The sequence below is a fragment of the Bos taurus genome, chromosome 17, assembly GCF_002263795.3.
Source record: "Bos taurus isolate L1 Dominette 01449 registration number 42190680 breed Hereford chromosome 17, ARS-UCD2.0, whole genome shotgun sequence".
In the NCBI taxonomy this organism is placed as follows: Eukaryota; Metazoa; Chordata; class Mammalia; order Artiodactyla; family Bovidae; genus Bos; species Bos taurus.
Window position 1 is genome coordinate 65012835 of NC_037344.1, and position 26228 is coordinate 65039062.

General features: G+C 53.0%; 1 protein-coding gene across 3 annotated transcripts in view; it reads left to right on the forward strand.

Moving 5' to 3' along the window:
- Window positions 1-26228, forward strand: part of SGSM1 (small G protein signaling modulator 1) — a 74039-nt gene that overhangs the window by 2069 nt on the left and 45742 nt on the right. For 2 of the 3 annotated variants that reach the window (XM_005218060.5, XM_005218061.5), the window contains exon 3: window positions 22046-22121. In XM_005218060.5, the coding sequence (XP_005218117.1) occupies window positions 22046-22121 (76 nt within the window). Of the gene's footprint in view, window positions 1-19923; window positions 19957-22045; window positions 22122-26228 lie in introns of those variants that run through there. The other variant, NM_001192421.2, reaches the window with a different exon arrangement.

Here is a 26228-nt window from a genome sequence, read left to right on the forward strand (position 1 = left end):
CAGCTCTGCCACCAGCTCCCTCAATGCCCTTACGAGTTCCTTCCCCTCTCCGGGACTCAGTTTCTCCATGTCTGGAGGAGGAAGCACTGGTCCAGTGTCCTTGGAGGTCTCATCCATGTCAGTCTGCTTTGGGCTATTGGCCAGGTTGTGGGGGACACTTTGCCTCTGGTGGTCGAGGGCTGCATTTTCTCCTGTGAGCCTCTGAGTTTGACGATTGGGATGAGCTTTCTGCCTGACTGGAGGCCAAGGCCATCTGGTCTAAGGGACCTTTGCCATCCCGCTTGATGCCTGGGCAGGGGTGGGTGGGGGTGCAGAGGCAGACCTTGCAAGTTTGGGAAAGAACTCAAGTATCCATTGACCCTGAAGTGCAGTCAGAGGGCAGGACTTTGCAAGCTGATGGCTGATTCTAAAATTTGCATTTCTCAGGGCTCATCATTTCGGTAATTAGTGCTTCCACTTCCTGGAGGCTACTCCAAGCTGTATCCTGTGTGCACAGTAATTTTATGAGGTCAGTGAGGTTGTCCCCATTTTACAGACACAGAAACTGAGGCTCACAGAGGAGTGAGTTCCTCACGAGCACACAGCCCAGAAGGGACAGACCCTCCCAAGCCTGGTCTGGCATCAGAGCCAGGCTCTTACCCACTAAATCACAAACATCCCCATCCACGTCTACACGGCACCACAATCTCAGTATGTGTGAGTGCTATAATTTCCATTTTACAGATGAGAAAACTGGCCCAGAGAGAGGGAGAGATGTTTCAGGGACACAGAACCAGTAAAGGGGAACAGTTTTCTGTCTCTGACCCCCCTGTTCAGCATGGGTACCCCCCCCAAGGGTATGGAGACAAATTCAGCCACACACACGCCCCCCCAAAGCAGACCTCCTCTCTCCTTTCCTTCCTCTGACCACCTCCTCGGGGAGCATCTCCAGTGGGAAGGCAAAGGGGAGCTCTTTGCTTAGAAACCTAGGAGTCAAGTCAAGTCTTCCTTCCCTGCACCCTCTGGGTTGCAGCCACCTCCCTCCCTGTCACAGCCTCGCCCAGAGGTGCCTCCCATCCTTCTTTCTGGACTGGGGCAGCTTAACAGTGAGTTTCTGTAGATAAGCCAAGTGGGTCTGCAAGCTTTTGTCTGAGCCATTGAAGCCACAAAGGCCAGCAGAGGCTGTGGGGCTGGAAGCGCTGTTGAGTGCTGACCGGCCGGGCTCTGCAGATCCCACGGTGAACTAGATTGGCTGAGTCCTCTTGGTGCTGACACTCCAGTATGGTGGACAGACCCTGACAGACATCCCGGGGGTAATGTAATTAAAGGGGTAATTGCAGGCTGTGCACCAAGGTCTGGAGGAGAAGCAAGCATCACTTGGCATTACAAGAGCACGCATCCGGGAGATGTAATTGCATGCAGGTGGCTCAGGAAGGCTTCCTGGAGGAAGTGGTGTTTAAGAAGCTGTGTGAAGGATAAGTAGGCTTTTTAGGTGAAGGTATGAGGTAGCGAGAGATAGAGGAAAAACAGTTCCTGGCAGAGGGAACTGCACACGCAAAGACTTTGTAGCTGGAGGGAGAACCACACACTTGGAGGAATGGGCGCGGGGAGGTGGGGAGGGGGGACTCGGAAATGGCTGGAGTGCAGAGGGGGCAGAGCATGTGGTCCTATCCTAAAAGCAAGAGGAAAGGAGCGGGGAGGACCTGAGGAATATGGAAAGAAGAGGGTGGAGCTGAAACTGCCCGTCAGTTGTGCAATCTCGGACAAGCATCTGTCTTTACCTTCACACGTGTCTGGATTCTAGTTTATTGGTAATGGGGATGAAAATTACTCACCTGTCAGTATAAACCATGTGAAAACACCCACCACGTTAGCCTGAGCTTCTCCAGGACAGGAATCTTTTTTTTTTTAACTGTCTCCCTCCCCAGGGACAGCTGGAGACAGGATGGCCTCAGCATGATTTCCTTCAGTCAAATCCAGCCACTCTCTCCTGGCTCCTTCCTGGCTCCCTTAGCCCTCCCCTCTTTGCTCCTCCCTGCCTCCACCCCTTTAATTTTGTTTTGGTTCCCAGAGCAGCAGGGACTGGCTTCCCGTTGCCATGACGACTGCCATTAAAGGAGCCAGCCACGTGACACGGGTTGATAACGGAAGCAAAGTGACTGCGTTGTTTTCCTGCCTCTTGGCTGGGCCTGCTTGGCCTCTTAACCAAAGGGGAGAAGGCGGGGGCTTGTGGGTCGGCAGAGAGACCCCGGGAGAGAGGCTGGGGATGAGAGGAAGCCGCGTTTAGCTCTGCTCCCTGGAGCTGGCGCGAGGGCTGTTCCGGGGGGGCCATCATCACAGCGGCTGAGCCGGGCTTGTTTGGGGAGCTGAACCTCCCCGCCCCTGAGTGGGCCATCAGGGCAGGCGGGTGGGACGTGCTGAGAAGGTTGGAGGAAGTCAAGAAGGGACACAGGGGTGTTAGCCCTAGACCCTGCGGTGGCGTCCCTCTAACCCAGTGGCTCTTGAGGAAGGAGGGGGGACAATTTCGCCTCCCAGGTAGGGTTGCCAGATAGCACACAGGCCACACAGTTAAATTCAAATTTGAGATAAACAATGAGTAGTCTTTTGGAATAAATATGCATCGCTAAATCTGGCAGCCTTACCCCCCACCCACTGGGACATTTGGCAACGTCTGGAGACGTCTTCGGTTGTCAGAGCTGGAGATGCTCTGGCATTTGGTGGGGAGAGACCAGACATGCTGCTCAACATCCTGCAAAGCACAGCACAGCCCCCGTCACGAGGACGTTTCCAGCTCAGAATAGCACAGCTGGGCTGAGTGGTCCCTAGACGCTTACCTCCTTCACCCCTCACGACAGACAGCCCTAACAGGGAGACTTGCCACCTCCTCTGCTGGATACAAGAGGAACTGGAGACACGGAGATGGTCACACGGCTGGCCAGTGGAGAAGCCAGGATTCAGATCCCACTTTGCCAGGATCTGGAGGGCGGCCTCATGGCCCTTCATCCCAAAGGGCAGAGGTTGGGAACCACAAGCTTCAGCAGAGTCCCCAGAAGCCAGCTGGGGTTCCGATGTGTGTAGGGGGAGGAGATGAGTCAGAAGAGGTCCCTGAGTCCCAGCCTGTGCAGCGCTGTGAATGCCCGGCTGCAGCGTCTGCCCCCTCAGAGAGTGGGGAGCTCTGGAAGATTTGTGAGCAGGGGAGGGTCTTTCTTGGAGTTCTACCTCAGGAGGTTTCAACTGGCAGCAAGGGCCGAGACAGAGCTTTTCTGCCAGTTCTTAGAAGGAAACTTCCTCTCTCCTTTCCACAAATATTTCTTGAGCATCTACTAGGTGCCAGGCACTGTTGCAGGAAGATTGAGAAACGAACAAAAACAACATCCCTGCTCACATGCTCTTGAGAAGCTGTGCTCAGTCGTGGCCGACTCTGTGCGACCCCATGGACTGTAGCCCACCAGGCTCCTGTGTGCATGGGATTCTCCAGGCAAGAATACTGGAGTGGGTGGCCATGCCCTCCTCCAGGGGATCTTCCTGACCTAAGGGTCAAACCTGCGTTTCCTGCATTGGGTGTGTTCTTTACCACTAGCGCCACCTGGGAAGCTCTATTGTGAAGCTTAATAAATACATAATAAATAGGTATTAGAAGCAGCAGGAGCTGTGAGGAAGATAAAGCAGGAAAGGCGGTGGAGCATGGAGGGAAGCGTGCTCCAGAGGTGACCCTCAAGGGCGGCCTCTCTGACGGGGTGACTTGAGCAGAGTCCTGCCGGGGGGACATCTGCAGTAAGGGTGTCCCCGGCAGAAGAAACAGTGCACGCAAAGGCCTTGAGAGGGGCCAGCGATCCGCGGGGAGGCCAGCCAGGCTGGAGCAGAGTGAAAAAGAACGGAGGAGGAGGACACGGAACACGCGGCCGGTCGTGCAGGGCCTGTGGGAAGCTTCGGCTTTTACTCTGAGTGAGATGGAAGCTGGGTTGGGTGGGGGGGCAGGGAGGGGTTGATCACGAGAGGAGTGTGAATTCACCTACGCGTGGCTGCCAGATGGGCAGTACATGGAGGGACAAATGAAGATTCAAAGTGGTTAGGCAAGAGAGGAAACTCCTGTCTTATATTTTCTGAGCTTTCCATTCTTGGGCCGGAAATCACAGCCCCACACTCCCCCGCCGGGCCAAGCGCAGGTTCCAAAAACACTGGCCCAGTGGAAGGAATGACAGCAGGAATCCTGGGTGGGATATTTTGGGGGCGCTCTGATGCTAGCAGGGTTGACTCAAATCAGTTCATGTGTGTTGTGTTTTCAGGCTTAAGACGGCAGAAGTGCTCATGAATAATGCAGCCATATCTGCACGTGGCCCGGTTTCATGCTTGTTCTCGTGATCTGGCAATGCGGCTTCCTGGAGCTTTTGATAGTGGTGGGCTTGGGGACAATGTGACAGGGGAGTCGGGAGGGATGCTGGCTTTCCTGCTTAGGTGTAGTCTGCCCGGGTCCCCGTGCAGTAACCTCCTGGGGGGCTCAGGAGAGGGTGCTGGTTGGCACGTGGGAAAGGGCATTTCCGCCTCCCCACCACGTTGGGCCCACAGTTGTTGGCTGCAGACCCCAGGATGGGAGGTGAGGACACCCGAGTCCTTGTCCCCACGCTGACCCTAATAATCTGTGGCCTCCTAGCAGGCCCCTTCTCCCTGTCTCACTCTCCTGCTTTCTAAGCAGATGCGGTCGGACAGCTCAGGGATTCTAAGAACCTCCAACCATCTGATTTGGCCGGCATCACTTTCCGAGAGCCAAGTCTCCCCCATGTTTTCTCTACTCTGAATTTGCCAAGTCTGTATTTAAGACTTATTAAAAAAAACTCAGTAGCTGATAAGACTTTAGAGAGCTTTCACTCAAGGGAAACAAGGGCTCTACTAAAGCCATTCTAATGGATTAAAGATTTAAAAAAGAAAAAAAAAGAACAGCATTTACTGGGCATTTTATATGAGTGACCTCACTTAAGTATCTCAGTGCCCCCTGAAGTGGATAAAATGTTCTCCATAACAGAGAAGGATATTGGGGCACAAGAGATGACCTTGCCTGCAGTCACGGAGATTGTCACTGGTACAGCTTGGGAATTTGGCTCCAGTATCCTGCTCTGTATCACTGTGGAGCCCAAACCAGTGACCCACATGTGGTTGTGAGCGACACCGGAAGTGTGGAGTTGGGGATAAGGCTAACCTTTGAAAGCAGACAGCCTTGAGTTCAGGTCACAGCCCTGCCCTTTAGGGGCTGCGGGAACCTCTCGGACTTGAGTTTCCTCGTGTATCAGTCTGCTGGGGCATCATCTACCGCTCTGTTGTGCTATCATCGGAGGGCTCTTTGTGCAGGGACCAGGCACAGTGCTTGGCTCACCCACTTAAGAGTGAGATAGAACCCAGTTCAGCGTGAGAAGGACATTTTGCTCCCCTTTCTGGTCACACATCTGCTCCACTTGCAGGTCCCCTCAGCGTGGGATCGTGCTCTTCTTGGGTCAGCCTGGGGCAAAGGGGGTGAGGGGCAGGGCCAGGGCCACAGGAGGGGTGCTGTGGATGGGGAAGGGGCGTGTTTGGGGATCCACAGGGACTGAGCCTCCTGAGTAGGAGTCCGGGAAGCTGAGTCTTGACTGACGGCATCACCATCTTGTGGTGGGCAGCTGGAGCGTCCCTCTGTGTCTGGCCACTCTTCGGTCCCCAGTGGAGGTAATTCCTCTGCCTCAGGAGGTCGGAAACCCTCGTGAGCCTGCCAGCCCTGCCGCTTAGGCACTGTGAGCCCCTGGGTGAGGCGGCTAGGAGGGCTGGACTCGAGTGGGGGTGGGTGGCATATTTTCCTCTCTTTTAGTGGTGGAAGAAGATAGGAGATGAGTAGTTTTTGCTTGGAGGTTTATTTGGTGCTTTTTCTTTGCAAAATCTTGAAGGAATTCAGTTTCTGGGTGTTTGTAAAGGACAGTGACAGGACCTTTTGCAGTAGACCTCTATACAAAAATCGGATACCTGAAGCCCCAGGAGATCAAGGGGCTTGGTGATACTTTCAGTGTTCAGTGAATTCTCCTCTAATTATTATTTAGTGCATTATGTTGAAATAGAACATTGGAATTAGAGCAGCTATTATTTTTCTTTAAAAAAAAAAAAGAAATAAAGACATCTTTACCACTACCATTTATTAAACACTAAGTGCTTAGCTCTGGCTCATTTAATCCACAAAGCAGTCTTCCTTTAGGGTAGGTACAGATTGCAGTTCCTCTTTACTGATGAAGAAACTGAAGCTGAGAGGTTAAGAAACCAGACTAAGGAAGGTCGCACAGCTGCGAAGCAGCACAGCTGGGTATTTTAGCCAGCCCCACCCAATTCAAGTTGGATCATAACTTGCTAACAAAACTAGTTCAGTAAATAAATAAATCTACAAGTATAAAACAGAAAGGGAAAGAGAGGCTAAGAAGTGGATATATCGGTGCAAGGGTTTGGGAAGCTGTGGAGTGACCCGCTTTAGGTACAGCTGTATCCAGGGGTTCCAATGATGTCATCTCTCCATCTCCCTGCCCTGCTTTTTCTCTATATAAGCTTTATGCTCTGTCTCTATGGGGAGGTCGAGTGTTGCCCAGCCGCTCTCAGGGCACAATCTGCCAGCTTGGCATCAACAGAAACCAAACTTCCCCTTCCCTGTGGTTCTAGCGGAAGTCTCAGGATTAGATTTCATGGGACCAACCTGGGTCATGTGCTCTTTTTGCGCCAGTGGCCGCAGGACGGATTCCTCTCCTCCGACTGATCAAGCCTGGGAGGGCAGAGTGTAGAGTCAGCCCTGTGAGAGTAAAAGAGGGGGCCCAGAGGAGAGTCGAGGCGAAACGTCCAGACAGGGAGGTGGAACTCCGGCCAGGAAACCACAGGCGTCCACCTTGACAGCCTGAGGGCGCTGTGTTTGGAGCTCAGCCCCTCACGGTGGAAGTGACTGCTCTGATGCCCCATGCCTGGCTGTGATCCCGGTGCTGCCTGGCGACCTACTGCGTGCAGGTGTCTGCCCAGTCAGAGATTTCTACTCCGGGGTGTGCAAACCCTGAAACTGTACGAACACTCTGTACTTGCCATACAGAGAGGGTATCCTCCCTTCTCCTCAGGACCCGTAAAGGATCCACAGCCCAAATACTCCAGTACGGTAGGTGTTCTTCACTGTGGTTTTAAATAAATCTTTCACCAAGTTTATAAAAGAAAACACCCTGCAAGGTGCTGGGATACAAAGATCCCAGTACAGTTCCCCGCCTTCCACATGCTCAGAAATGGTGGTGTCTCCTAATTTCTAACCCAGTGAGTCTTCTAATAATAATAACAAGCCCTAATAGCAATCATGCTGCTGCTACTGCTGCTAAGTTGCTTCAGTCGTGTCCGACTCTGTGCGACCCCATAGACGGCAGCCCACTAGGCTCCTCTGTCCCTGGGATTCTCCAGGCAAGAACACTGGAGTGGGTTGCCATTTCCTTCTCCAATGCATGAAAGTGAAAAGTGAAGGTGAAGTCACTCAGTTGTGTCCAACTCCTAGCAACCTCATGGACTGCAGCCCACCAGGCTCCTCCATCCATGGGATCCTCCAGGCAAGAGTACTGGAGTGGGGTGCCATTGCCTTCTCCATAGCAATCATAGTGAGCATTTATTGGCCACCTACTGTATTCCAGACTGGCACTGTCCAGTGTGAACTACTAGCCTCATGTGCCTATTTACATTTAAATCAAGTAAAATTAAATTTAAAATACTGTTCCTCAACCTCACTGGGTAACTTTCATACTCAATAGCCCCACAAGGCAACTATACTATATTGGACAACGCAGGGATGGAGCATGTCCAGAAAGTTCTGTCATGTTCTAGACAGCATGCTAAGTGCTTTATATCCATTGATGTACGTAATCTTTAAAAAATCCTTAATGAATAGGACCTACCCCTGAGGCAGGGATGTCGTTGTTCTTGATGAGTCACTAAGTCATGCCAGGCTCCTCTGTCCTCCGTCTTCAGAGTTTGCTCAAATTCGTGTCCACTGAGTCAGTGATGCTATTTAACCATCTCATCCTCTGCCGCCCCTTTCTCCCTTTGCCTTCAATCTTTCCCAGCATCAAGGTCTTTTCCATGAGTGGACTCTTCACATCAGGTGGATAAAGTATTGGAGCTTCAGCTTCAGCATCAGTCCTTCCAATGATATATTCAGGGTTGATTTCCTTTAGGATTGACTGGTTTGATCTTTTTGCTGTCCAAGGGACTGTCAAGAGTCTTCTCCAACACTACAGTCTGAAGGCATCAATTCTTCGGCACTCAGTCTTCTTTATGGCCCAGGGCTTACATCCGTACATGACCCCTGGAAAAGCCATAGCTTTGACTATTTAGGTCCTATTTATCATCCCATTTTACAGATGAGTAAACCAAAGCACAGAGGAAGTGAAGTGACTTGCCCAAGGTCACAGGTGGTAAAAACCAGGATTCCACCCAACCCTTAGACACAGTATCTCACTGCTTTCCTCCCAAGGTTTGCTGGAGGTGGCTACTCCATTTTCTGGTCCACAGTGTGTGAACCATCTGGGAATTCCATTTCTTACTTTCCTGTGGCCCCTACACCTCCGAATTTCAGGCAGCCTTCCAGAGAATCTCGGCACCGTCTGGAGTCTGTGTGCACCTTCTTTATCCACAAGGCCCGTGGGTCTGCAGAAACAGGGAGTGTTGCCAGGGGAGCCGCCACACGCAGTGGGCAGGGCACCTGGGAGAAAGCTGGCGGGGATCCAGGGTGTGAGCTCAGGATATGAAACACGGGCCCTTTCCCCTGGGGACGGGGGGCAGTTGGGGCAGCTGTCTTTGAGGCTCCTCCGTCTCCACCATTGACTGGGTATAGGAGTATTGGCTGAAAGGACATTTTGCCCAAGGTGCTCCCTGGCAAGTGCTCTTAGCATCAGGCACTGGGGGAGGCTTCTTGTCAAGGGGTGTCTAGGGTACCCGTGCAGGGCGTCCGGTTGGTGGGAACCCCATTCTCAGCCCCAGAACACCTCTCCTTCCAGGCCTGGCTGGCTGGCTGGCCAGTCCTCCGACTCTTGGGAAGCGATGCAGGTTTCCTATTTATACGCACTATTTATAGCACATCAGTAAACCATTAACTGGGCCGGGCTGGCAGCAGGCTGGGAGAGGCGTTTGCTTCTCCTGCAAGCCCCACAGCCACCTTTAGGGTCGTTAAGAGTGAGGAACTGGAGGGAGGGTTTTTCTAACCGTCTGAAGACTCGCATGCGACCGTCTCATCATTTATTTGTCTGCTCACTCACCATCACACGGATGGGCGGATGGGCTGGCAGAAGGATGCCCCTGGGGCTTTGCCTTCCTTACCTGTGGATGTGGCGGGCAGGACGGGAGGATGTGGGCGGGGAGGGTGCGGCAGGTCAGTTCCGGAACTGCAGGTGAGAGAGACAGTCCAGAGAAGGAAGCCTTGATCCATTCCCTGTGGTCGCCGAGGTCCTAACTGAGGTCTTCAGACCCCAGCTCTGCGAGACCCCGAAGGCTCCCCACGGCCCATGCAGACTGAGGGCGCGGAGGAGTGCCTTATCCTGTCTGCCCAAAAGCTGGAACCCCTGCCAACATCCTCCATGAGCGGCAGAGTGAGGGAAAGACATTTTAAAAAAAAATAGACTTTATTTTTAAAAGCAGTTTTAGGTTCACTGTAAAAATTAAGTGGAAAGTAGAGAGATTTCCCTTATACTCCCCACTCCCACTTCCCTGTGGGCTTCCCTTGTGGCTCAGCTGGTAAAAAGTCCGCCTGCAATGCGGGAGACCTGGGCTTGATCCCTGGATTGGGAAGATCTCCTGGAGAATGGATAGGCTGCCCAGTCCAGTATTCTGGCCTGGAAAATGGGCTCTATAGTCCATGGGGTTGCAAAGAATTGGACACGACTGAGCAACTTTCACTTTCACTTTCCCCACTCCCACACATGGACAGCCTCCCATATTATGGACCCTCCGCCACCAAAGTGGGACATTTGCTAACAATGGACGAACCTACACGAACGCATCATTGTCACCCCAAGTTCATAGTTACATGAGGCTTCACTCTCAGTGATGTACATTCTGTGGGTCTGGACCAATGCATGAGGACAGGTATCCACCATTAGAGTATCACACAGAATACTCCCGTGCATGCATGCTAAGTCTCTTCAGTCGCATCCAACTCTGCGACCCTTTGGACTGCAGCCCGCCAGGCTCTTCTCTGCCTATAGGATGTTCCAGGCAAGACTATCAGAGTGGGTTGCCATGCCCTCCTCCAGGGGATCTTCCCGACCCAGGGATTGAACCCCGCATCTCTTATGTCTCTTGCATTGGCCGACGGGCTCTTCACCACTGAGCCACCTGGGAAGAATACTCTCAGTACCCTAAAAACCTCCCGTGCTCATCTCTCTCTCTCTCTCTCCTCCCAGCCCCTGGGAACCGCCGATGCTCTTACTGTCTCCATAGTTTTGCCTTGTCCAGAATGTCCTACAGGTGGAGTCATGCCGTATGTTGCCTTTTCAGATTGGCTTCTTTCATTTAGGGAACCGATGAGTGGCAGAGAGAGGGAGCTAGGAGGTAAGCTGGGAGAGGTGCGTGATGAAAGATGAAAGATGCCGGCTGGGGTAGAGTGGAGCTGGCAGGTGCTGCTGGACTGCAGCTGTGACGGTGACACTGGGCTGCGCCGGGCTGAGGGAACAGGTGCATCGTCCACCTGGCTGCTGGGGTCCCCACCGTGACCTGGGACTGCAGAGCAGGAGACCTGGATTCAGATCGCAGCCTCTTCACAGGCCCGACAATCTTTGTCCCTCCCAGGTCCACCGCTTCCTTGGGAAAATGAGAATAATAACGACAATACCTGTATTATTGTGAGTCTCTGGGCTCACTTTTGTAAAGCGCCTACCCAGCGTGCAGGAAGCATCTGTATGTGTCTGTTGAATGAATGAATGCGTCTACTGCGTGCCAGGCTCTGTACAGGGCAGACAGTCATGGGTTTGAATCCCTGCCCTGCCGTTTGAAAACCTTGTGCTCTTGGGAAGTCGTTTAGTCTCGGCAAGACTCAGCTTCCTCATCTGTAACATGGGGAGAGTAATTGTGCCCATTTTTCCGAATTATCACAAGGACTGGATGAGATAAACCCCCTAAACACAGTGCCAGGCACAGTGAGCCCCTTATAAGTAAATGCTGGCTGTTCTTACGTAAAACAGATGCAGGAAGCACCTGCTGTGCGGCTGCTGTTAGGTTCAGTGCTCTGTGTTGAGTTGTCTAAGTGTTTATGTATATTTTGGATATTAACCCTTATCAGTCATATCATTTGCATATATCTTCTCCCACTCTGTTTAGATTGTCTTTTTGTCTTGTCGATGGTTTCCCTTGCTGTACAAACAGCTTTTAAGTTTAATCAGGCCCCGTTTGTTTATTTTTGCTTTTATTTCTTTTGCCTTCGGAGGCAGAGCCAAGAGATACTGCTATGGAACGTATTATCTTATGCCCGTGAGGCACCACTAAGATGAATAGTAACGTAGAACTAATGTGGATAGTACTCGCTGTACGGATGGGAATGCTGAGGCTCGGAGAAGGGACACGGTTTGCCCGAGACCACGAGTGTGTTAGCTGGGATCTGAATCCTGGAAGTTCGATTCCAGAGTCCGGTGCTCACGGCTGTGCTGTGGGTGTTATTCCGTGTGTGTGCGCTCAGTCGTGTCTGACTCTCTGCGACCCCTGTGGCCCACCAGGCTCCTCTGTCCATGGAGTTTGCCAGGCAAGAATACTGGAGTGGGTTGCCCTTGCCTCGTCTGGAGGATCTTCCCGACCCAGGAATTGAACTCGCCTCTCTTGCGTCTCCTGCACTGATAGGCGGCTTCTTTACCTGGAACAGATGAGGGTGGGCAGAGCCTCACATCAACTTGAGGGCATCTCAGGAGGGAGTAAGAAGCTCACGTTACCTGGTTCCAAGTCTGAGCATCTGGCTGGTTTTCCAGAGCTGGAGTTGGAGGTAGGAGGTAGGGTGTCGGGTGCAGAGGACTGCGGAAGCCAAGGTCAGCTAGTGGGAGTCACGTGGGTCGCCCGGAAGGGGTGCACGTGTGACTGAGAAGGGACAAGATGTGGTTGGAAGGGAAGGTGGGGGCCACATGGAAGCGGTCACGAGTTGCAGGGCGGTCCCATCCGGGTCCAGCCCCCACATCTGTGTCTGTGCTTTGGAGCTTCCCAGAATATTCCCATCCCCTCCCCCTCCCCCACCCATCAGGCCGGTTCCAGCCCCTCCCACCTCTCACCGCCTGCGCGCCTCGCCCGTAAAAAATTGAAAAATGCAGAGCCGCTAGCTATTTCCATGTAGTGCTTTTCCCTGCCACACCGTCCGTACATCTGTTCCTTCCTTTGAGCTCCAGGGCCCCTCTGTGGGGGCAGTAGCAGGAGGAAACTTTTACCCTCTGCTTTCCAGTTGGTGAATCCGAAACCCAGAGAGTTCGTTTCTACTTGTACTTCAGAACTTGAGCATCACCTCCTCCAGGAAGCCCTCCCTGATCTCCCCACCTCCCCAGTTTCCTTGCTATTATGTTCTCATAGAACCAAGTTTTTTCGCTGCAGAGAATTGGTCTCACTTCACACTGGTTGGTGTGATTTAGTTAATATCCTTCCACTCAGCTGGACTGTGACCTCCATGAGGACAGAGACTGAATCTGCTCACTGCCTGATGCCAGACGCGGAGGAGGTGCCCTATGAATGTTGAGTGAAGGAGTGCGTTTTGGTTCATGTGATCCATGCTGGGAAGGCAGGTGTCAGTGGAATGTGGAAGAGGCACACTTATCCCCGCTTGGGATACAGAGAGTTCAGGAAGGCTCCCAGGAGGAGGGGACACCTGAGCTGAAGCCCAAGTTGCAGTTAGCGAGCTGGAGTGTGCATGGAGGGGCGTCTGGCAGAAGGCACCACGTGGGCAAAGGCGTGGAGGGGAGCCCATCGCGTTGCCCCTGGGGACCCACATCCAGGAGTCAGCTGTTCCAGGCAGGATTGGAAATACTGGCCTCTTACGGTGTGTGCATCTTGCTCTCAGCATCCGGAGTGCCTGCAGAGGGGCCAGCCCATCCACCACTCACGCCCTCACCCCAGTCATTGTTGAGGGGGCCTCTGTGTCACATCCCTCTTCTCCCCACTTTCCCCACATGCTGAGAGTTATTTTTAAAACCACCTCAAAGGCCCTCCAGGCATCCTAATTTAGCGGTCCTCTCCACTGAGTTTCTTGCAGAGTTGTTAAGAGTCAGGCTGCTTGGGGGCCTTCATCTCAGAAGCTGATGCTGCCTCAGCATTAGTCACCCGCCTGCACGGCCAGGCACCGACCCCCTGAGACCCCAGCTGGGGTGGGAACGCTCCTCACTGGCCTCCGAGGAGCAGGTGGCAGCTCCAGGGGTGTTTATTTAGGCCTCCTATGGGCCACAGGCACTGCACTGGGTGCTGTAAGCAGGAGGTCCCTGTTTGTGGACGGCTCTTGAGCTGAGAGGGCTTTCTACATTATAAACAGCTGTAAAAACAAAAGAGACTCATTTAGACCATAGGTGGCTGAAAAGGAGTTTGCCAGATTTAGCAAATGAAAATTCAGAACGCCCAATTCAATTTGGATTTCAACATGCACCATGCACTCTTTAGGACATACTTATGCTAAATATATATTTATCTGAAATTTACATTTCACTGGGCATCCTATGTTTTACGTGGCGGCCTTGTCCCAAAGCCTGAAACATTTGCTGTCTGACTCGTTGTAGAAGAAGTTTGTCAACCCCAGCCTTACACGAGAGCAAACACGATCCATCAGAAGGGCTTAGGACACTGCCTGGAACCCAGTTCCACAAGCACTGGATGCCGGTATTAGTGTTATTAGTATAATCAGAGTGATCACCAAATATATACCGAACTGCTTGTCCAGTCACTGCCCTAGGGGCCCAAGGTGTACTCGGGAGAGACGGACACTGAGCGGGCAAATCCACAGCTGTGTAGTGACCATCAGGCCTCGATGAGTTCTAAGGTGCCACGTACGACGCTCTGCCTTAGGGCAGTTCTGAGCGCTGTGTCTGTTTTATCTTTGGAGTCTCCCCATAGCCCTGTGAGGTGGTGCAAAACATCGTCCCCATTTCACAGACGAGGAAACTGAGGCCTAGGATTCCCCCAGCTAACAGCAGAGCTAGAGTTTGACCGCAGCCTAGTGGCTCCAAGCCCACGTTCTTACGTCTCTAAAGTGCCTCCCTTTATACCGTGGCAGCTGTGTGCTGGGTCCCACTTAAGGCCCCCTGCCCGTATTTTCCACAGCCCTTAATGACGGTCCTGCATACTGGGCCGAGTGATTCCCATCAGGGGCTTGCAGGGGGTGAACACAGCACAGCGTGAGGAGGCAGGGAGGAGAAGCAAGGTGATTTGGAACCTAGCAGGGCTCCAGGTGGGCAGCATGAGAGTACCTGGGTGTGGGCAGGTGGCAGGTGTGAGGAGGAGAGAGACAGGATGGCCTGGGGGGCCCCCAGGAGCCCCCTTCCAGCTGTGCAGATTGGTCCGGATTTCCCTGCCTCCCTTCAGAGATGAATCCTCCTTTTATGCTGTTTAAATATTTGCAGGTGGAGGGAGGTTGGGGTGAAGGAGGGCGGGGCATTTTTCTGAATGGTTGCAGGGTGAGGCCGGAGGTGCAGGGGCAGCTGCTCCAGGCCTGACGTGGAGCGGGGGCTGGGCCACAGCCAGAGCAAGTTGAGGTTGCTCGCCTGAATAGAGCTGAAGGGCCTCCTAGTTCCTGCACACCCTCATGAAATCCACCCCAGGCAGGGCAGTGAACCTGACCGTCACTGTCATCTCAAGAGTCACTACTGTTTGTAGAATCCCTATATGTGCTAGGCACTGTGTCCACGATCTCATTCAGGCCTCATGTTGGCCTGGTGAGGTGAGGGGTGCTAAGACCCCCACACACACCGTTTTCCAGATGGGGAAGCTTGTCCAGCGTCAGGCAGGCAGTGAGTGGCCAAGGACTTGGCCCCAGGTCAGTGACTCCACCTCCCAAGCTCTTAGCCTCTCTCACCTTTCTCCCGACATCTTATCCTTAGAGCTGAGAAGCTGGTTCCAAAAGGAGCAAGCTCCCCATCTTTGGAGGAATGCAAGCCAATGTTGGAGGACTCCTGAGAATGGAACTGGAGAGGGATCGCAGCTTCCTGACCACTGTGACCTTTGAGGTCCCCCCGTGCCTCTGAAGGGTCCCCACAATGGTTAGCAGAGTCACATCCGAGTGAGCCAGGTCTCCTGACTCCTAGTTCAACGCCTCTTTCCAGCCCCAAGTTGGGAGAAACCGAGGAGTCCCGCCTTACAAATTTCTCAGCACCTGACCCACGACTGGGCAAGACTGGAGGCAGGACTCCAGGTCAGGCTGTCAGGAAGACCTGGGTTCAAGTCCTGGCTGTGTGACCTTCAGGCAGGTCGTATAAACTCTCCATGCCTCACTTTATCCATCTTTAAAGTAGGGGATAATAATGGTCTATTGATTAAATCAGACTTTCTATACAGCTCACCTGGCACTTAGTAGGTACTGTTAGTAAACATTCTCTTTAATAACAGAAGCAGAATGATAAGACAAAAGGAAAATAACAAAAGCATTTGCTTCACAATGGCCTCTGGCTTCTGCAGAGAGAGACAAAGTATTATTAGAACAAAGGCCCTGGGTCTGTCCAGGCACTGCCCTAGGGGCTCAAGGTTTCCTTGGGAGAGATGATCACTGAACGGGTTCACGTGATGATGACCCACAGATCCACAGACATGTAGTGACCATCAGGCCCTGGGTCTGAGTCCTGACTCCTCTTCATGGCCCGGGTCAGATTAGCTAATTCTGTGCGTGTGTATCCGTTTCCCCATCTGTAAAATGGGAATAACTTGGGAAATGGCCTCCTTAAGGTTGTGTTTACAAAAACAGTCCCCAGAGCATAGCAAGTGCCCCCCAAAAAGGTAAGAGTACGCTTTAGTGCCATAAAGCTCCTACTGTGTGCTGGCCCGGCCTGCCCTTTCACCAGCGACGTCCCATTTAATCCTCAGCGCAGCCCTGCAGGGTGACAGGTTCCGCTTCACAGTTGAGGAAGCCGAAGTGGCAGCAGGGGGGTGACCTGACTGTGCCCACACGGGACACTGGTGGCTGAGCTGGGGTGGTAACGCGGGTCTGTGCGGCTCCAGAGCAGCGCCAACCACAGCCACCGCCTCCGTGCCTCCAAGACGGGGCATGACTCCTGGGCCCAGGCTTGGGAAGTCACACTGGATGCCAGGATGCCACCCTGCCACCCGCACTGTCTCCACACCACCCCATGGTCCTTCCGAGCTGTCTGCCTCCAAAGTGGACTGTGCTCAAGACCATGTCTGGCGGCCTGAGAGGGGGAAGGTGGTTGAGAGTTTGAGAGGTCCTCTGTGGCTGCCAGGCCCTCTTCCCCCGTCCACAGTGCTGGCCAGTCCTCGGGGATGGTCTCCCCCAACTCACGCAGGAGTGGGCAGCAGCTTCTTTCTTCCCGCCACAAGACCATGCCCTCTTCTGTAGGATTCTCAGTGACCTTCCTGGGCAGGCTCCCACGGCATTGCCTTTTCATTTCCTCCCTGGCCTCCGGCTGTCGGCCTGTTATTAACTTCTGGGGAGATACTCTAGCCCACATCTGGGAGCCAGCGGAAGTGGGCAGGGGTCTTTACTCACCAGAACCCCTCCTTCAGGCTGAGAACACCTCAGTGCTGCGTTCTCCCCTCCAGCCCCCTACCCTGGATCCATGCCCAAGGCTCCTCCCTGCAGCCAGCTTCCTGACTGTGTGACCTCAAGACCTGAGTTTCAGGATCCACAGCTGTAAGCAGTCTTCTCTGCTCCGCAGATTTTGAACTTGAGACAGGGCATGTGTGCAGTCAGGGTGCCGATAGGAAGCAGATGGCTCCCCCAAACCGAGGACATTAAGATGAATTTAATAAAAGGCTGTTGACTACGGCGAGGGAAGGATGCTGAGAGACCGCAGGAAGCGTGCAGCACTCTGTGATATTAACACTGGGAAGCCAGGAGCCACCACTGCCCACAGCCTGACCAGGGTGTGAGAAAGGCATTCCCAGAAGGAGCTTGCTGTGTGGGGAGGGTCCCTGGACACAGCCGTGACTGCCGCGTCTCTTCTGTGAGGATTTGGGGGCAGTTCCCTGTTTTATATCCTCCCCCACCCTTCCCTACTCTCTCCTGCCCTCCATCTCCATCTCCTTAGCTCCTCTGTGCAGTCTGAGCATGCAGAAGATCGCTTGAGGGTCTTGATAACCACCCTGGGGTTTCTGATTCAGTAGGTCCAGGTGAGGCCGAGCATTTGTATCTGTAACCAGTTCCCATCTGGCGCCTCTCGGCCCCTCCGGGAGCAGCTCTACCAGTCCCCATTGCAAGTGGCTCTTAGGACTAAGGGCCCCTCCAGCCCAGGACTGTCTGACTCCATCCCCTCGGCTCTCCCTACCTCGAGCTCAGTACCCAAGGGCTGATTCTCCTGCCTCCTCCCCAGATGAGTTCCCCCTGCGTTTGTATCATTTGCAACTTGTCCCTGGAGATTGCTGTCCAGACGCATTGATGGGAGGTCAGTGCTGAGATGGAGGTCAGGATGCAGGAGGTTTATGGGGGCCCACTCTTGGGGTCAGGTCCAGGGGAGGTGAGGTGGAGCAGCCGGAGTGGGCGGAGGAAGAAGTTGGGCCCTGAGCTGGTCTCTACAGAAGCCCCTGGCAGCCCCCACCAGCCCCGTGGGGAGCTGGGAGGGCCCCTGTGAGCTGCCCTTGTGAGGGCAAGGATGCCGGATCTTCACAGCCACATGCATCATTCCCTGTACGGCACCCACCCCCCCAATCTCGGGAAGGAGCGAGACTTTGGAGGGGCTATCTGTGCAGCTGAGGTGACCTTGTTCCGAGGGGCCAGCAGCTCTCCCAGCCTCCGGTCCTCATGGGATCCGAGTGGTGCCTTGTGGCAGCTGCCACATCATCAGAACCTTCTCACGGTCCACCCCTCTCCCCGCCCTCCTCTCTCTGTCCCAGAGGCCCATGGCCCCTGTACCCCACGCTCTTCTTCCTCTGCAGCCCCAAACCAGAAAGGCTTCTAGCTAGCACTCAAGTGCACAGAGCAACCCCCCACCCAGTTTTTTTGCCCCCAGAGCAAAACACCTGCCATGGTTTTGCCACCAGCGGACCTCTGAATCTTCACTTTGCTTGGCCAGGCCCTCCTGCAGCCCCAAGAAGTAAAAGCACCCCCACCAAGGCCCCGCCCCGCTTGCACTTCATCAGTGTTACCTGCCACGCGCCATGGGTTGGGGTGCCCCAGGCCTTCCGGAGAGAGAGGAACATGGCAGAGGTGTGAGTCTGCCCAGGCTGCGATATCAGGGTACCACACGCTCGGCAGCTTGAACAGCAGGGATGCATTTCCTCGGAGTTCTGGCGGCTGGAAGTGCAAGATCAAGGTGTCGGCAGGACGGGTTCCTTCCGAGGGCCTTGCGGGAAGGGTCTGTGCCGGGTGCCCCACCGGCTGCCGATGACTGTCTGCTCCCTGTATCTTCACGTGCTCGTCCTCTGTGACCATCCATGTTCAGATTTCCTCTTCGTGTAAGGACCCCAGATGATAACAGATTCGGGCTCGCTCTGAATGTCCTGATTTCCACTTAATCACTCTGTAAAGATCTCATCTCCAAATGCCGTCATGTGCTGAGGAACCGAAGCATAAGATTTCAAGATACGTATTTGGTGGGGGGCCAGGGAGGGCCGCAGCTGAACCTGTAACATTAGGGGAGATGACGGTTTAGAGGATTGGAAAGACGGTGACAAGGAAAGGGAAGGGAAAGAGTTTAAGGCATCCCGAGCAGGTATTTGAGGTCAGAGAGAGGGGGAAACCACAGCCCTGAGGGGCGGTGCCAGGCTCAGGGCATCTCCTAGTTGATGGCCAAACCAGAAGTCAAAGCTGAGGGATTTTTCACGTGCCTTCAAGAAGCTCACAGCCTCCTTTTGTGGAGGGAGCTGATGGGCCTGGTCGTCTCCGCACTCACTGTGGCGGAGGAGGCGGCGGGCAGCAGGGTCCCCGCGTCAGAGCCACTCCAGAGGGTGACCGGCAGATGGCCACCTCCAAGGAACAGGAGGACGTCAGCAGGAGGGCTGTGACCTGCTTAAAAGGGAGCCAGGCCTCTCTCTGGAAGGAGTTGGGGCCTGCCATGGCATGGGGCGGTCAGGCTTTGACCCTCCCTGCCACCCTGCGCTTCCCCCGCAAGAGCTGTCCTGCTGCTAAAAGAAGCACACAGGCCCGCAGAGCCAGACGTTCTTGTGCTCAGTCGGCGAGCTGCGGAAACAAGCCCCTGCTGTGCGTTTCTCCTCTGCTCTCACCTGTCCTCCACACACTACTTTGACAGCAGACGGGTGGGTCTTCCTCACAACAATTCTCTGACACCACCTGAATGTCCTATAGTTAACTCAGTTCTGACACCATCTACCCAGAGGTGGCATCAGATCCTACAGGTTAAGGGCCCAGTCCCATAATACTGATCCCCACCCCCCAATTTCAGGCACCGATCACAAATTTCAGGCTGTTCCTTGTACTTCTGGCAGACTGGCTGTAGATCAGGGCTCCGAGCTCCTAACCCCATCATAGTGCAAGTTTGGGTTTCGGCGGATGAATATCGGAGGACCCTGAGCTGCCCTTTGCAAATGAAAGGAGCGTGCTCCCTCCTCCATCTCAGTTCGTCCTCTATAAAAGGCGAGGGTGTTACCGTGCGGTTCTTACGCTGATCCAGAGAGGCGAGGCAGGTAGGAGAGAGCTTTGGAAGCAGTGATACATGCAGGAACTACAATTCTTGCTCTCTCTGTCCACCTGCTTGCAACCCTCCTTCACACCCTGTGCGGGCTGCCCTCGGTGGCCGTGTTTCCCCTGGGAGGTTAATTTTGGTTTTGTTTTTAATTTGGTTTTACCTGTATGACGGCATGTTGTTGAAGGAGCGCAACCACTGGCGTGAGGTAAACCTGGATCCAAGCCCTGAACCCGCTCCTCACCAGCTGTGTGACCCTGCGCGGGTTACTCTACCTCTCTGTGCCCTTGCTTGCTCCAGGGATCAGTATGCTGCTGCTCTATTTACCCATGATTATAGTGACTGGAGAATTCCATGGACAGAGTCCATGGGGTCGCCAAGAGTCAGACACGGCTGAGCGTGTTTCGCATAGTGACAAGAAAGCTTATTTTTTTCCCCCAGACTAAAATATTCTACCAAAGCAGAAAGTCAGGCATGATCCTTCAAGTCGTTCATTAGTCAAACACAACTTTATTGAGCACCAGCTGTGTGCTGGAGATACGGTTGTAAATCAGGGAGATATGGAGTGCTTGCCCTCATGGGATCGACAGCTTGGCAAGGGGGACAGGTGCTAACAAAATCAGCATCAATATGATGAGTGTTACGAAAGCAGCCACCGTAAGGACCTCAAGCCAGGAGATTTAACCAAAACAGCTAATGTTTCAGCCAGGATCAGAATTAGCAGTGAAGGAGGCCAAAGGCGAGGTTCTAGGCAGGGCAGTGCCTGAGGAAATACAGCTAGAAGCTGGAGGGGCTGGAGCCACGGTGAGAAACACTGTTACAGGTTGGAATTCCAGCTCTGCTCCTTCCTACCTGTGTGGCCTTGGGTGGCCTAGCTCATCTTCCTGAGCTTGGTTTCCCCATTTGTTAAGGGAGCCAATTCCACAGGCTTGGTTAGCTAGGGTTCAGGCTTTGAAATGCCACTGGCAGAGCCCGGCTTGGAGCTTGCTGGGCCGGGAGATCAGGAGCTGTTCACAAGGCAGGTGCTGACTTGGTTGTCTCAGGGCGGGGGTGGCGTGCCAGCTCGGGTGGGCACTGCCATGTGATTTTCCGGAGAACACGGCCAAGGATGCTTTGAGTTCTGTCTTCCTCTCCAGGAGGCATCCAGAAGGAAGGGAGAGGAAGGGCGCTGGGAGCCTGACACTGCACTCAGCCCTGTGCGTGGATGCGCTGGCCGGGCTGAGTCTGGGTGGCCCTCAGGGCAGCCAGAAAGGGGCCCATCGATGGGGGTGGATTCCAGACTCCCACATCAAGCCCTGCTGACATTAGATCTGGGACCAGGCTTTGATATCATCTCTTCCCACCTCCTCAAGGTGGGAAAACTGATGACCCAGAGGGGAGAAACGTTTTGCTCAAAGTACTACAGTGACTCTCGGGCCCAGAATCCAGCAAAGCAGAAGGGCGTTCAGGCCACCAGGGGGTCGCCTCCACGAGCAGAGGCATGACGGCCCTTTCAGTGGGGTGTCGCCTGTGCCTGGCCCCTCACAGGCACGCAGCATTGATCGACTGAGGGATGCAGTGTGGAAAGCACACAGCCTGGGGACGCAGGCCCGTCTTGAAATGTCTCCACTCTGGGCCAGGTCTGCCTTTCTGGGTGAATTTCTGCATGTTGCTGAGCTCAGTTTCCCAAAATAAGACCACAAATCCAGCTGGTACAGGTACCCAAACAGGGATTTGATCTACCGGGTCTCAGGGCTGATATTTCATATTGCACTCCCCCCCAACATTTTTTTATATATGCTCATTTCATTCATTCATTCATCCACTCAGAAAATATTTGTGGAGACCTACTACATACCAGGCCCTGTTCTAGGCTCCGAGGATACAGCGGTGAACAAGGCAGATGGGGCCCTGCCCTTGAGGAACTTACATTCTAGAAGTTGGAGACAGACAGTGAGCAAAGATATAGGACAGGAAGCACCCTGAAGGAACGATAATTGGATGGAAGAAGTTGGAGACGGGTGCCTTAGATTGCACAGACGGGGAAGGAGATGACGCTTCATGTGCCATCTCAAAAGAAGCCCACTATGCAGAGAGCCTGAAAATGAATCCATTTCAGGGTGAAGTGTGAGGGTAGCAGGAGCCACAGGCCTCAGCCCTACAGAAAACACTGGGAATGCAAAGAGGGAACCGTTCCCGAAACATCCCAAGCAACCAGAGAACGCCCCTTGCGGGGGGTGGCAGGGACAGCGCAGCCGCCTGGGGTGCCCGCTCCCAGGTAGAGTGGGGTCTCACCCTCCGGCGCCTCTGCCTTCCAGGTGAAGCAGATCATGGAGGAGGCCGTCACACGCAAGTTTGTCCACGAGGACAGCAGCCACATCATCTCCTTCTGCGGTGAGTCGGTGGCCCCGGGCGGCCTTGAAAAGCGGCTTTCTCTCTGTGGGCTGCCCTGGGGCCGTGGCAGCTTTCTTTGAGCAGAGGCCCCCAGAGGTCATGCTTCGTAACTGCGAAGTGTTTTTCAGATTCCAAAGGGACTCCATTAGGGAATTTGGAAGTAGGGAAAAGATTAGAGAAGAGATTAAGAATGACATCTGTGCTCCGGAAGGACTTCCCTGGTGGCTCACATGGTAAAGCGTGTGCCTGCAATGCCGGAGACCTGGGTTCAATCCCTGGGTCTGGAAGATCCCCTGGAGAAGGAAACGGCAACCCACTCCAGCATTCTTGCCTGGAAAATCCCATGAACGAAGGAACCTAGTAGGCTGCAGTCCATGGGGTCACAAAGAGTCAGACACGATTGTGTGACTTCACTTTCACTTTCTGTGCCCCAGGAAGGGGTAATCACGGTCCACACGGAGAGATGACTCCCATCCCTTGGGCTCCATTCACAGCGACCGCACCCCAGGTGACCGGGGGCTTGCCTTTGAGGGATGGGTTCCGCCCCCTTTCCTCACCCAGGTAGAGAGACAGGATGGATGGGGACTTTAAGGAATCAAGAAGCCGTGGACACTTCCCGAGGGATCACTCCCAGCTGGCTCAGCCAAGGAGGCAGGCCCGGGGCTCGGAGTGTGACTCAGCCCTCTCCCTCTCCTTGAACCTGTGAGGCCCATGGGGCTCCAGAAATAGCCTTGCTGCCAGGTTCTTACCGTACCTTCACAATGGCTAGAGGCACAGGCCCTGCGTGTCCCCGAAGTCAGGATTCAGCACATACGCAGCGTGTACGTATATGTGGGAGTGTTTCTTCCTCCCTAAAGACCTTTTAACCTCATGATTGTGGAGTGTCTCTCCACGAAGGACGAGCTATCATGCCCCTCTCACAGTCTTGGCTCCACAGAGGGGCCCATCAGCTTCCGTCCGGGTGGCTAGGGATACCACCCACAGGCCCACAACCATTTGAGCACACGCCACAGCCTGGGAAACCACAGATCTCAGTTCTGCTCTTTGGCTGCCCAGCTCTGCTCAGATCCCATCTCTGCCACTTCTTTGCTGGGTGACCTTGGGCAAGATCTTATTTTTTTAGGTGATATATCTTTAAGTACATAAATATAAATGAAAGTGAAAGTTGCTCAGTTGTGTCTGACTCTTTGCCACCCCATGGACTATGCAGTCCATGGAGTTCTTTCTCCAGGCCAGCATACCAGAGAAGGCAGCCTTTCCCTTCACCAGGGGATCTTCCCAACCCAGGGATGGAACCCAGGTCTCCCACATTGCAGACAGATTCTTTACTGGCTGAGCCACAAGGGAAGCCCCCCTCAAAAAAAAAATGTATATATATATACACATACATAAATAAATTAAATATTTGGCCACACTGCTTTGCTTGTAGGATCTTAGTTCCCTGAGCAGGGATTGAACCTGGGCCCGTGATAGTGAAAGCGCTGGTTCCTGGAACACCAGGGAATTCCCCAAAAGTATTTTATGTATGTAAAAATACATACATACACATGCCCATATACACACACATGTATATGGAAATATATATCTCCATCACTTCATGGGAAATAGATGGGGAAACAGTGGAAACAGTGTCAGACTTTATTTTTCTAGGCTCCAAAATCACTGCAGATGGTGACTGCAGCCATGAAATTAAAAGACGCTTACTCCTTGGAAGGAAAGTTATGACCAACCTAGATGACATATTAAAAAGCAGAAACATTATTTTGCCAACAAAGGTCCGTCTAGTCAAGGCTATGGCTTTTCCAGTAGTCATGTATGGATGTGAGAGTTGGACTGTGAAGAAAGCTGAACGCCGAAGAATTGATGCTTTTGAACTGTGGTGTTGGAGAAGATTCTTGAGAGTCCCTTGGACTGCAAGGAGATCCAACCAGTCCATCCTAAAGGAGATCAATCCTGAATATTCATTGGAAGGACTGATGCTGAAGCTGAAACTCCAATACTTTGGCCACCTCATGCAAAGTGTTGACTCATTGGAAAAGACCCTGATGCTGGGAGGGATTGGGGGCAGGAGGAGAAGGGGACGACAGAGGATGAGATGGCTGGATGGCATCACCAACTCGATGGACATGAGTTTGGGTAAACTCCGGGAGTTGGTGATGGACAGGGAGGCCTGGCATGCTGCGGTTCATGGGGTCACAAAGTCGGACACAACTGAGCGACTGAACTGAACTGATATATAAATATAGATATAGATCTCTGGCTTTCTTTTTTCTCCCGGACATTGTTATTTGCAAAAAACTTAATATGCATGTCTGTTTCAGGGCTTGCTAGCATACCTACCAATTAAAGACTTAGAAGATCAAGACTTAGAAGATTTTAGCAAGTGATAAAAATCATAATAATTCTCTAACTGTGATCAAAGTTCAAGGGTGAGAGAAACGTGCTGGCATTAAATGAGGTCTGAAGGATGTCCCTGAGGTTTATTTCGTCCGTTCCTTATGAGCCATTATCAGAAAAAAATGGAACAATGTCTACCAAGCTGGACTAGATCATGAATTTAATCAATGTAAGCAAATGAAAAGTCCTAGATATTTAGGCAAAATCGAAGCTATTTTAAAGATGATCACCCAGGATATTTTAATTCGATGAGCAGATTAGGCAGTATGTGAACAGTCCTTCAAAGCCAAGTCACTGCTGACAGCAGCAGCAAGAATAGGACAAGCAATCGCCCAAAAACTTCTCAGCGTTTCTCCTTACGCATGGCATGGCCTTGCCAGGCCCTTAACCCTGCACGTGCTGGTGTCCTCCTCTATGAAACAACAGTAACTAGAAAACTGGCCTCTTGAGTTTCACTACAGGGATTAGGGAAGGTGAATCTTAACGCTGGTCTGACGCCCAGCAGGTGCCCAGTAAGAGTGAGGAGTAGCTCTTAATAAGCTCACATTTCCCCATAGACATGGATTATGCGCCTGGTGCATACCAGTGTGAGCTCCTAGGCTGCTGTGTAAGACGGAAAGTCAGAAGACAAAGGCTGCTGAGGGACTTCCCTGGTGGTCCAGTGGCTGAGATGCCACGCTGCCAACGGAGGGGGCCCAGGATCGATCCCCAGTCAGGGAACTAGATCCCTCATGCCACAGCTAAGCGTGCACACATCGCAACTGAAGATCCCGCTACAACCAAATAAATACATATTAATTTTTAAATAAAAAAAAGTTAAGGCTGCTGAAAGTATCAGATATGTAAGGTAGAGGTCATCAGAATGGCATGCACAGGGCCTGTTTCTTAGAAGGGAACAGTGAGGGGCAGAAAGGGAAAGTTATTTGCCTGAGGTCACACAGCAAGTTAGTGGTAGAACCCAGGCTACACCCCGGTCTCTTGTTTGAGGAGGGCTGGACAGAGCCTCCAGGGGAGACCCAGAAATGGGAAGATTATGACTGAAACCTCTCTTCAAAGGCCCTTTGTGGAGGCACAGATGTTGTGAGCACACGCTGGGCCCAGACGTGGGTATGGAGGCACAGATGTTGTGAGCACACACTGGGCCCAGACGTGGGTATGACTCCCAGCTCCATCGCTCATTTGCTGGGTGGCCCTGGCAATTCAGTTCACCTCTGGGAGCCTCAGTTTCGACATCTGGAAAACGGGGATGGTTTTCCTTTCTGCCTGGCCATGGCGGAGATTGAATGAGATCCATAATGTTAGCTGTTACTGAAGGCACAGTCGTAATGACGGCAGTGTGATTCTTTTAACTGAAATAAAGCTAGGCAGTCGCGCGGTCCCGGCTCCCCTCCATCATTGAGAGGAGTAATAGCTAACTTTCATGAAGCACACACACGTGCCAGGCTCTGGGCAAAGTGCTTTCCATGCATTCTCCCCACCTGATCCTGACAGCAACCTTATGAGGTTACTATTCATACTATCCCATTTTACAGATGAGGAAACTGAGACATGTGGAGGGGAACTGATTCGCCTCACCCCATCACACAGCTGGTTAGTGGCCAGGAGAAGATGTGAACAGAGGTGCTCTGACCCAGGGCAGCAAGCGTGGGTTCACCACCAAGCCCTCTTGCTCCCTTTTGAGGGGCCGGACAGTGGAGAGGCATACAAGCT